Genomic DNA, 12,769 nt, shown 5'->3' with positions numbered 1-12,769 from the left:
ATGTAAAGTTTATAAATGATAAATGCTCTTCCAAAGGTAAAAGCATTCGACCATACAGTTTATAATTATTTAAAAGGGGAATAGGGTTCCTGCATTGCTTCCAGAAAAGAACCTTGTATGCTGGTACCTGTACAGGTGGGTTTCATGTCGGTAATATCATTTAACACATGTACAGGTTTACAGCAATCCTTCAAATGATCTAACAAATAAAACGCATCAGTTTGTGTGTTTGTAAAGAGTCTGTTCCCTCAAAGTGAAGGTTTTAAAGGCCAATATTTTAACACAAATTTGTTTTCACAACGGTCTATTTTTGAGGGTAAAACAAACTTGGAAGATAATTTACATAAAATAGTAATTGTGTCTCTTCTATTGGAAATGTAGATGGTGGCTTGCAGGCCGAGCCTCAAGGGTGGTGTACAGAAGCCTTTTTTTTTTTTTTTAATAACAATAAATACAAGGTACAGGGAGGTGAAATTCGCGGCACATGATGTGTAACGTGCACAAAGATAAAAAAAATAATAATAGGATTGCGAGTCCTGAAGCTCACATTGATCAGGAGGTGGAGGTACAGACCCCCCCCCCCCCCCCCCCCGGACCCTGATATTGTTCATGTCGTGAACAAACTTTGGTACATAGTGGGCGATGAAGGTTGGGATCAAGTTTCATTGAAATAAATTGTATGTGTAGATTTGGAGAAGAGAGCAAATAGCCATTTTGTGGGTCAAACCACCCCCTTCCCCTCCCCCATCGGCGCCCTCAATAAACGCAGATTTTGATGCAGTCAATCCACCTTCTTTCGGCTTCATATATGGAGATTATGGCAAAGTTTCATCAAAATCGTGTGTTTGGTTCAAGCGATAATGACTGAAGTGTTTACTCACTCACTAACTGACTTACCTATGGACACTGCTCAATCGCATAAGCTCACCGGATGAAACTCCAGTTGAGCTGACGAGTGTCCATTTACATGTGCATGATCTCTCATAAATAAAGAAGATAAAAGCAAACCAGACACTAGGCCCAGGCTTCAGACTTTGGCATGCTCACAAGACTGCACCGTCGAATAAACTGTTCCAACCCATCGTATTTGATGGGATTTTATACTAGGAATGTTATATTTTCGGAATATCGGATACTGTACAATTAATAAAGTGTGTGTGTGTGTGTGTGTGTGTGTGTGTGTGTGTGTGTGTGTGTGTGTGTGTGTGTGTGTGTGTGTGTGTGTGTGTGTGTGTGTGTGTGTGTGTGTGTGTGTGTCCTTGAGTTCATGAAAACGTAAAGATAATTTGATACCTGCACAAATATACAACTCAACAATGGTAGAGTAATCAGGAAAGTTTAAACAATCTGCAAAATCACCTTTGGATGTATAATTTTGTGGCAATCCCTCTGCACCTGGTTTCCATCAGGTGTCATTTCCTCTTATTAGTCCCCGACCGGTGTACACCGGAGGGGACTATAGGTTTGCACTCCGGCCCTCCGTCCGTCAGTCCGTCAGTCCGTCACGCAAAGAACAGTTTTCCGGACTTTTTTTCTAAACTCTTAACGCTAATGATTTGAAACTTGGCACATGGTTACCTCATGATAAGTTACAGATCAAGGTCGAACTTCACGACATTTCGATCATTTTTGACAAAGTTATGGCACTTTGAACTTTGGGAATTCTGATAATTCTGATGATCCTTAACTCAGTGCCATTTTAAGTTTTAATTTCCTTTAAAAACCAATTTCTCTGCAATAATAGGACCGTTTGAGATGAAATTTTCACCATAGGAGGGACTCGGTCTGCAGAATATTGTAATGGTAATTATGACGTGACAGGTCACGTGGTTCGGCCGCCCTATTGTTTTTCGTGAAAACACGAAAACCCCTTTTTCTCTGCAACGGCTGAACAGATCGAGGCCAACCTTTGCAGGCAGAATCGCATACCCATGACGAACAAAAAAGTCAGCAAGCATATGGCGTCATGCATCACATGGTTTCAGAGTTATGACGTTTTTAAGCATGAACCTTTAAAACCGAGCTCCTCCGTCATTTTTGATCCAATCAAGGGGAAACTTCACAGATCTGTTCAGCATGTCAATCTACTAAAATGTCCTTTTGGAATTTGCGATAGGGCACGTGGTTTGGCAGATATCGTTAATTAAACGAAAATATTTTTAAAATGTATATCTCTTGTTTATTCCAGAGTTCTCCTCAAGCCGCACCGCGCGCCCTCAGCCTCGTCTCGCGAACGTCAAAAGCGCGACACAGCGTGCGCTTTCGGGAGGGGCGGAGCCAAGCCGAGCAACATATATATATACACATCAATCATTGATCGTGAACCGGAAAATATAATAAATTACTGATATTTAGCGACTCGAAAGGTTCTTTATCAACAATTTTTTTTCTCGTGCTTCTGCTGACCTGTCTGCAAGGTGTATAAATCGAAGTCCCGAGTGCGAATCACAGGTGAGCCCGTCCTGAGGTAATTAGCGATTGGCAACGATTCAGAACCTGTGGGTAAATAACCCTTGGTAATTTCCAAAACAGTTTTCCGGACAACAGACTGACGGTAGGGGACATGTATTGCAGCGCAATACTCAGAATGCTTGTTCCATTTGTCTCATCCATTGAAAAAGTTTCAAACCATAACCCTGATTATAGCCCGATATACCTGATACCCCAAACAATTATATTCCATGTATGGTTTTCTTATTCAGACAACAACGAATGTTCTTCTCCGACTACTTGCCCTCCAAATGCCACATGCTTAAATACCGTGGGTTCTTACATCTGTACCTGCTCGAGTGGCTACACTGGAGATGGACACACCTGCAGAGGTGGGTTTATGACACAGAAGTTGAATCTTGTTTACCAACTTCAGTAATTATAACATCAGATACCTTTTGAATAAATTTAGATGTAATGAATTATTTATTAATTTACAATGTAACCTTGTATAATGTGAATGGTTTACATTATTTACAAGATACAGAATGTTCGAAATATTTCGTCAGGAACTCATTCCTGTTTTTCTCTTTGTTCAATTCCCAGAGGAATGAAATCCCATTATAAATGCTCTTCCAAAGGCATAAAGCATTGTCCCAAACAGTTTATAATTATTTAACTCTTAGATGCAGACGTCAAAAATCCTACATGCACTCACGCGAAAAAGTAAGTACACCCCATGTAAAGTTTCGACTTTTTCAACATATTTCAACATTCAGCTATTTGATCTTCATTTCAACAATATTGATAGATAAAGGTGAAATAATACAACAAATATCATGAAACATTTACATTTTGTGGTCCATTGTATAATTTAAATAAACATAAATGCAAATTTTGCATGTGGAAAAAGTAAGTACACCCTTGGCTCCAATAGGTGGTATTGCCCCCTTTGGCAGAAACAACCTCAAATCGGCTTTTCTTATAACTGTCTACCAGTCTCTGACATCGACTGGGAGAAATTTTTGCCCACTCCTCCATGCAGAATTCTTTCAGCTGTGCGATGTTTGAGGGGTTGCTTGCATGCACAGCTCGTTTCAAATCCCCCCACAACATCTCGATGGGATTTAGATCCAGGCTTTGACTTGGCCATTCCAGAACCCTCCATTTGCAATTGTTTTTATGTTTTGCTATGCATTATGTTTTGCACTCTGTCAAAGCGTCTTTCGGCTTCCGAAAAAGCGCTATATAAAATAAATGCATTATTATTATTTCTTTCTGTTCAGCCATTCCTTGGTGGATTTACTGGTATGTTTAGGGTCATTGTCATGTTGCAAGGTCCACCTTCGGTTGAGCTTCAACTTTCTGACAGATGGCCTCACATTCTCCTCAAGCACCCTCTGCTACAATGAAGAATTCATCGTGGATTCTATGATGGTGCACTGCCCAGGCCCTGATGCAGCAAAGCTGCCCCAAACCATAATATTTCCACCACCATGCTTCACAGTTGGTATCAGGTTCTTGTGGTCAAATGCTGTCTTTGGTTTTTGCCAAACATGTCTTCTGGTACTGTGGCCAAATAGCTCTACCTTTGACTCATCTGTCCAGAGCACATTGTTCCAGAAGTGCTGGTCTTTGCCTAGGTGTTCATTGGCAAACTTTAGTCTTGCCCTGATGTTCTTTCTGGACAGCAAAGGTTTCCTCCTGGCACACCTCCCATGCAGATCAAATTTGTGCAGCCTCTTTCTAAAGGTAGACTCGTGCACTTTGACATCAACAGTGGCAAGAGCTACCTGTAGGTCCCGTGATGACATTCTGGGGTTCTTAGAGACTTCTTTCAGCATCTTGCGGTCTGCTCTCGGGCTGAACTTGCTGGGGCGGCCTGGCCTGAACAAGTTGGCAGTTGTTTGGAATCTTCTCCACTTGTAGATGATCTTCCGGACAGTCGAATGATTGATTTCAAATTGTTTGGAGATCTTTTTAAATCCCTTCCCAGACTCGTAGGCATCTATAACCTTCCTTCTGGAGGCCTCAAAGAGCTCTTTTGATCGAGGCATGGTGACGCCACACACTTCATCAAAAAAGAGCAAACTAAACTAAATGTCTGAGGTTTAAATAAGACAGGTTCCTCGAAGATCCTCTCTGACGATGTTCTAATCATTTGCACCTGCGCTGCTGCACCTGATTCTAATTTTAGATATTTGAAATAGTGATAAATGTAGGGGTGTACTTACTTTTTCCACATGCAAAATTTGCATTTATGTTTATTTAAATTATACAATGGGCTACAAAATGTAAATGTTTCATGATATTTGTTATATTATATCACCTTTATCTGTCAATATTGTTGAAATGAAGATCAAATAACTGTATGTTGAAATATGTTGAAAAAGTCAAAACTTTACATGGGGTGTACTTACTTTTTCACGTGACTGTAAACGCAGCCATTGGCCCTCAGAGGCCCAACGGATGTATTCGTGGTTTAAAAATTTTTTTAAACAAAAATGATAGATTTTTTTTTTCTTTCATATACTTTTTCAATCCAAATCGATACTCATGGATGTGTATTTGCTCAGAAAATGTGAATCATTGATCCTATTAGTTGGAAGAATCCCATACAAGTAATTAATCTTTCTTCTTTTTTTGCAAAAATTTTTTGGTGTTCTTCGTTTTTCAACTTTTTTTTTTCTAAAAGGTTGAGTATCATGCAGGAGTATTTCCTCAAAAAATATGATTCACTAATCCTTTTATTTAGAATGTATATGTCCACAACTGTCAAAAATCCGACACCTATGCAGCCATTGGGCCCTGGAGGCCCCACGAATGTATTCGTGTAAAGTTTTTTCATTTTCATATTTTTGTCACTGAATTATTTGTAACCAAGTTATAGGAGCATATAATGAGGCTCATATCAAGAAAATAATGATATAACATAGTAGTACAACAACATTTATGCGTGGCCTCGAAAGCCCCAGGCTTGCATTCGTGTCGGATTTTCGGGTTATAAATGAAGAATGAAGATTTTCCCACGAGCCTGAATGAATTTTTTTTATGTCACTGAATTTTGTGTAACAACATTAAAGTTGGTTAAAATGAGGCTTATTCCAAAAAAAATAATTGTACAGCATAGTTTTTGCAACAAAAAAAACCTTGTGGGCCTCCGAGGCCCAATCACTGCATCCGAGGGATAAAAGGGGACGAGGATTCCCAAATTGTCTCCAGAAAAGAACAGCCCCCTGTGTGCTGGCATCGTCACTACCAAATACCAATCACCTTTTCCGATTCGTCAAATGTAAACCACCTGGAGTGTTTCTCGCCATGGAAAATGCATTCTCATTTGGAACATTATCTTTGACTAAGACTGAGTGTGGATCACTATTCTAAAACAACTTGTCATCAAATTTAAACAAGAACTATTGAAATGATGGAAACTCATCCTCGGCAGAGCTTCAGGCGTGCTCATGACAAGTCGTGAATTATTTGGTACCTGTGAACCCACCTGCACAAATCAACCCTTCCTCCCAAATTGGTAATATTACCACCGAGTACAAAATTGAATCGAACCCTCACGAGTGAAGGATTTCCAACAATACCTTACCCAGTCACCCACAAAACCACTCCCTTTTGAAATGGAAATGAAACAGTTTGACTCATCTTCTTCCTCTATTGTACACAGCACAATGGCTAAGGGTAGCATGATTTTCTGTGGGTGCAGCTTTGCCGCTAATGCAGTGCCCCCTGTACGTTAGTTCTTGAAGTTTGAATGTGTTCAGTGTGCCTGTGATAGCTCGCCCACTCTTCGCGGACATCACCACGGAACCCTTAACATCTCCCAACTAAATGCTGTCAGACGGGATTCGAACCCAGGCTAGACAGCTAAGATTTGAATGCGTATATCTCTCGGCTATCCTGTCACCCCAACAAAAACTTATTCGTAAGTCTTCTTCTTCACTTTTTCCTCCACTCTTCTTTCTCCTCCGCTTTTTTGTCTCCTTCTTCAGATAACAATGAATGTTCTTCTCCGACTGCTTGCCATCCAAGCGCAACATGCTTTAACACCGCTGGTTCTTACATCTGTACCTGCTCGAGTGGCTACACAGGAGATGGACACACCTGTACAGGTGGGTTTGCGAAAAGGATGGAAAATCATCAAAAAACATTTTCAGTTTTGCTGTTTATGAAATGTTCCCAATAGATATTGATTTATTTTCATGGATTTATGTTCACAGACCTTGACGAATGCTCCTCAAATAACGGCGGATGCAGCCACACGTGTCTGAACACAGTTGGAAGCTTTGAGTGCTCATGTCCTCCCGGACAGCAGTTTGTACCTGGAAGTTCTACAACTTGTGAAGGTAAGATCTTTTCAATGGTTTCTCATTATTTTAAATTGTTGAATTTTTTTTTTGCATTAGTTTTTTTACTTTTCTTGATGAGAATTTGATAACAAAGATGGAAAAGCTGTGATTTATCTGAAGCCGAGCATTCTTTTTAGTGAAGGTTGTCGGTACTTTTGGGGACCAAATGTGATAACAGGCAGTCCATTTCTTCCAGCCTCCGGCCTTTGTGGAGGAGAATTGTGCGATTCCAATGCCGACTGCCAGGCAGGTAGCTGTGTTTGTCACGTCGGTTGGAGCGGAAATGGAATCACCTGTGCAGGTGAGACCAACATGCTGAGAACTTCATCTAAATTTGACTTGCTGATGTCAAATTAATGCCTGTGTGTGTCCATTTTTGTTTTTTCATTTTTTTCATTTTTTTGTATACAACATCGAGTCTCATGTAAAAGCTAACATTAATCACAAAAAGACAAACTGACACATAAAACGTAAGATAAAGGGAACGGGAGACAAGATGGGGAGAGAGAGGGAAGCACACAAGCACAACAGTAGAGAATAGGGACATCGGGAGATCTGTGGGAGGGGGAGGGTTTGGGGGGAGGAGGCATGGGAAGGGGGGGGGGCGTTCATTACCAGCCATGAGCGCCGGCCACACGGGCAACTTACTTTTCATCACGGACAAAGCGTCCGGACGGCGCTTCCTGTGTGACACCGGTGCCCAACTGAGCGTCATACCCGCCTCCGATCAGGACAGGCAGTCCGCGGTTTGCGGCCCCTCCTTGGTTGCGGCCAACGGATCGGCCATCCGCACCTTCGGCCCGCGCAACGTCACCCTCTGCTTCGGCGGCCAACGCTTTAATTGGACTTTTGTAACCGCAAGCGTGCCCATGGCTCTGCTAGGCGCCGACTTCCTCTGCGCACACGGACTGCTGGTGGACATCCAACGGCGTCGCCTCATCAACGCCGAGACCTTCAGCTCCCTGGCATGCACATTGAGCAGCTCCGCTCCGACCGAGCTGGCATGCGCCCTCCCGGCGGCGAACGAGTTTGCTCGCCTGCTCACGGAGTTCCCGGCCCTCACGCGGCCGACATTTTCGGCCGTCGCAGTACAACATGGGATCGAGCACCACATACCAACCACAGGCCCGCCGGTCTACACCAGAGCCCGCCGCCTCGACCCAGCCAAGCTCGCCATGGCCAAAGCCGAGTTCGACGCTTTGGAACACCTCGGCATCATGCGGCGCTCTGATAGCGCGTGGGCTTCGCCACTACACATCGTCCCAAAACCAGGGGGCGGCTGGCGCCCATGTGGCGACTACTGCCGCCTTAACGACGCTACCACCCCCGACAGGTATCCGATCCCGCACATCCAAGACCTCTCCGCCCGTTTGGTAGGACGGGTCATTTTTTCAAAGATCGATTTAATACGGGGATATCACCAGGTACCTGTCAGGGCGGCCGACGTCCCAAAAACGGCCGTCATCACGCCGTTCGGCTTATTCGAATTCCTGCGAATGCCGTTTGGCCTCAAGAACGCGGCTCACGCGTTGCAGCGCTTGATGGACGGCGTGCTGCGTGACCTGCCATTCCTCTTCGTTTACCTGGACGACATCCTCGTCGCTAGCACGTCCCGGGCCGAGCACCTCCTCCACCTCCGAACACTGTTCGGGCACCTCAGCGAGCAGGGCCTCATCGTCAACCCGGCCAAATGCCACTTCGGCACGACGGCCGTTGATTTTTTGGGCCACCACATCACCAAGAACGGGGCCGTGCCGCTGCCAACCAAGGTCGAGGCCATCACCACGTTTCCGCGTCCCCGCTCCATAAAGGCCCTGCAGGAATTCCTGGGAATGGTGAATTTCTATCACCGCTTTGTGCCCCGTGCTGCTCAACTCATGCGGCCCCTCTACGAAGCCCTCCGGGGTAAGCCGGCCAAGCACGACGTCATCTGGTCCACAGCAATGGACGCGGCCTTTAAAAGCTCAAAGCGGGCCCTCGCCGACGCAACACTGCTCGCTCACCCGGTGCTCAACGCTCCCATCGCCCTCACCACGGATGCCTCCGACTACGCGGTGGGCGCCGTACATGAGCAATGGGTGAACGGGGTTTGGCAGCCACTTGCTTTTTTCAGCCGGCAACTCCGGCCGAACGAGCTCAAATATAGCACGTTTGACCGTGAGCTCCTCGGTCTACACCTGGCCGTTCGCCATTTCCGCCACCTCCTGGAGCGCCGACCCTTCACGGCGTTCGTTGACCACAAGCCGTTGGTTTACGCAATGGCCAAGGTCATGGAGCCGTGGTCGGCCCGCCAACAGTGCCACCTCTCCGCCGTGTCGGAGTTTACCACGGACATCCGGCACGTCGCCGGCAAAGACAACGCCGTGGCCGACTGTCTTTCTCGGGCCAGCGCGAACGCGGTCCACCTCGGCGTGGACTTCGCGCTTATGGCGGCGGACCAAACCACCGACACCACGGTGCAAGCCCTCCGGGCGGCGGACACGGGCCTCCGCCTGGCCGCCATCCCCTTCGCGGACACTGTCCTGCTCTGCGACGCCTCCCAAGGCCAGCCTCGCCCCATCGTGCCCGTTACCTGGCAACGCCGCATCTTCGCCTCCCTCCACGGCCTTTCCCACCCGGGCCGGAAAGCTACCCAGAAGCTGGTGTCGGCGCGATTCGTCTGGCACGGCCTTCGACGGGACGTCCACGATTGGACCAGCACCTACACAGCCTGCCAACAGGCCGAGGTCCACCGACACACCCAGGCCCCGCTGGCACCTTTCACCGTGCCCGAACGACGTTTCGACCACGTCAACGTGGACCTGGTGGGCCCCCTCCCCCCATCACGGGGTTTCACACACCTGCTCACCTTGGTGGACAGGACCACCAGGTGGCCGGAGGCCGTTCCCCTCGTCTCCACCACCACCGCCGACGTGGCGCAGGCTTTCATCGCCACCTGGGTCGCCCGCTTCGGTGCACCGGCGGACATCTCGTCGGACCGCGGACCGCAGTTCACCTCCAAGCTGTGGGGCGCGGTCGCCCGCAACCTGGGGGTCAAGCTCAACCGTACTACGGCCTACCACCCCCAAGCCAATGGGTTGTGCGAGTGATTCCACCGCTCCATGAAGGCCGCGCTCATGGCCGGCCTTCAGGACGGCGGTTGGGCCGACCGGCTGCCGTGGGTCCTTTTGGGCCTCCGCACGGCCCCCACGGAGGACCTCCGGGCGTCCACCGCCGAGCTTGTCTACGGCCAGGCGCTACGCGTCCCGGGCGAATTCGTGCCCGACGCTACCAGTCCCTGGTCCGCAGCTCACCAGCGCTCGGACCTCCAGGAGACCGCCCGACGGTTTGCCCCCGTGCCAACGTCCCACCACGGTGACCCCCAGTCCTACGTCCCCCCAGTGCTTCGCACAGCAGAGTACGTTTTTGTGCGTCATGACGCACATCGGGGGCCACTCCGGCCGCCGTACGACGGGCCCTTCCGGGTCCTGCGACGGGACGACAAGTCGTTCGTCATCGACATCGGCGGCAGGTCGGACCGGATTGCTGTGGACCGCCTCAAACCGGCACACATGGACATCGACCAACCGCCACGGTTGGCCCTTCCGCCGCAGCGAGGCCGCCCCCCGTCCACGGTGCCCCCCACTCGACCGCCCACCACCACACCGGACCCTCCCCCCCCCCCCCACGACCCGCCAGGGGTCGCTTCGGCCGGGTCATCAGGACCCCCCTTAAATTGACCCTGCCGGTGCAAGTCGATTCTGGGGGGACGTGTGTAGCGGCTACCGCTGGGTTTACACAATCGCCTTGCACCTACCGAGGACGCGGAGCGATCACCATGCCGGGCTCGTCCAGGACGCCCGGGCATGCCCCCTCTCGCCTTTCCCGGGCAAACGCTCCGGGATAATGTGTATATATATTGCTGCCCGGTAAACGGGCTTTTCAGAGTACCCGAGTTGATTTGACACAATAAAGAAACTCGGACGAATTCCAGCTTTTTGTCGCGTCCATTCTTCCGATTTACGTTGGAGCATAGCTCCTACAATAATATAATTAATCCTTTTTCTACCAGATTCTTATAAATTATAGCGCAGTGTTGTTAATATTCATCAAATAACTCAACTACTTATATCTCATGAACAATACATCGGATTTTGGTAACGTTCATGAGAATATGTATGAGGAGAGCCCTGGACGGGCATTTTATTTTTTTTATTTTTTTTGGTATACTGCATCGAGGCTCGTGAAAGAGCTAACATTTACTTCATAAACAAATCAACCAGACAAACAAAATATATAAAAAGAGGGAGCGGAAAACAAGATGGGGAGAGAAGGGGAAGCACACAAACACAACATTTGAGAGCAGGGAGATGTGTGGAAGGGAGAGGGCTTGGGGGGAGGAGGCGTGGGAAGGGGGGGGGGGGAGGGGAGGGAGAAGTATAAAACACAAGGACACCAAGGACTTCCAGGACAAAAGTTGGTATTTCAAAAAAGTGGAATTGGGGTGAAATTAGCGGGGGTAGAAAAGATGAAGGTTTTGGATGGGGGAAGATAAGAGATGGTGGTGAACAGCTGTTTTAAAGACCTGGAGGATGGAGTGGGAATGAAGGAGTGAAGGTGAGCAGAGAGTCTTGATTTTGGCAGTTTGACCATAAGAGGGTTGCAGGCAGATCTTGTGCGACCTGTAGGAATATTTGCGGGACAGAGCCCAGAGAGAGCTGGGGGGGGGCAAGGCCAGAGAGGAGTCGGTAGAAGATGGAAAGACCACCAACCTGCCTGCGGTGAGTGAGTGAGAGGCCCTTGGAGTTAGCGTCATCGCGGGAGATTCCAATGATTATAATGCATTTTATTTGTAATTGGAGATTCCAATTTGTCATTATAATGCATTTTATTAATTAAGAGGACGAGGGACAAATTTCAATTGAGATGCCAGCGATAACTCGCCTACTCCTGTCTTTCGAAGTTTTTATACTTCTACAGTTTCAAACTGTAACCCTGATTTATATTTTCTCCGCTTTTTTGTCTCCTTCTTCAGACAACGATGAATGTTCCTCTCCGACTGCTTGCCATCCAAACGCAACATGCTCAAATACCGCTGGTTCATATGTGTGTACCTGCAAGCACGGCCACGTCAGAGAAGGACACGTCTGCAGAGGTAAGTTTGGGAAACGGATGGAAAATGAACAATCTGAACTCTGTGAATAAAGTTCTATCGGAATAATTGACGTTGGTCCTTTCTTCCTTCAGTCATCAACGAATGTTTCATTAACAACGGAGGATGCAGCCACACGTGCTTGAGCACGGCTGGAGGCTTTACGTGCTCCTGCCCTGCTGGATCCAAATTTGAACCTGGAAGTTCAACAACTTGCCAGGGTAGGATGGACATGATGCTTTTTATTCTTTGCTCCTCAGAAAGGATTATCGAGTTTCTCGTCCACATAAAATACACGGAACGTCTTTGCTTTTATTTCCCGATTTTTAAACGAATTATCACATTGGCAGAGGCTTTGCTGATCACATTTTGATTGTTGCTTTTTTGAAGAACTAATCCAAATGCAACCTGACTATTTGAACTCGTGAATTCTTTTATACCAACTAACCAACTCTTAATTTAAGAACTTATTTTTTCTTTTCATTCATTTTCAGAACCTTTCTGCGCCATCAACTCCATATGTACTGCCACCGCCGGCATCATCATGAGTCCCAACTACCCAGAGAACTACCATGAGAATGTCGATGTGAAATGGCTATTTGACATGTCGGCACATCCATACTACACCGGTGAGTTTGACCAAGTAAGAGAAGGCTCACACCTTTGAGGTTACTTGTCATTCATAAACCTCTCTGTAATTTATAACGCATTTAGGCCTGGTGAACACGAGGTTATACACTGGTCAACGGACTTTCCACTCAGTTACACTAGGAACTGGGCCTTCACAAGGTCTACACTCGGTTACACTAGTTTACATTCGCAGCATGGCTAGGTTACACTAATCAAGGCA

At 47.2% G+C, this 12,769-nt stretch overlaps 1 protein-coding gene across 1 annotated transcript in view; it reads left to right on the top strand.

The window, feature by feature from the left end:
• LOC137424248 (uncharacterized) overlaps positions 1-12,769 on the top strand; it is a 207,243-nt gene that overhangs the window by 151,709 nt on the left and 42,765 nt on the right. The window contains exons 71-77 of the mRNA XM_078771992.1: positions 2,703-2,822; positions 6,432-6,551; positions 6,660-6,785; positions 6,985-7,089; positions 11,803-11,922; positions 12,015-12,140; positions 12,414-12,548. Of these exons, the coding sequence (XP_078628118.1) occupies positions 2,703-2,822; positions 6,432-6,551; positions 6,660-6,785; positions 6,985-7,089; positions 11,803-11,922; positions 12,015-12,140; positions 12,414-12,548 (852 nt within the window). The remainder of the gene's footprint in view (positions 1-2,702; positions 2,823-6,431; positions 6,552-6,659; positions 6,786-6,984; positions 7,090-11,802; positions 11,923-12,014; positions 12,141-12,413; positions 12,549-12,769) is intronic.

The sequence above is a fragment of the Myxine glutinosa genome, chromosome 1 (assembly GCF_964187855.1).
Source record: "Myxine glutinosa chromosome 1, kmMyxGlut1.1, whole genome shotgun sequence".
Classification (NCBI taxonomy): Eukaryota; Metazoa; Chordata; class Myxini; order Myxiniformes; family Myxinidae; genus Myxine; species Myxine glutinosa.
Note: the sequence above shows the minus strand (reverse complement) of the source record. Positions and strands in the feature narration are given on the sequence as shown.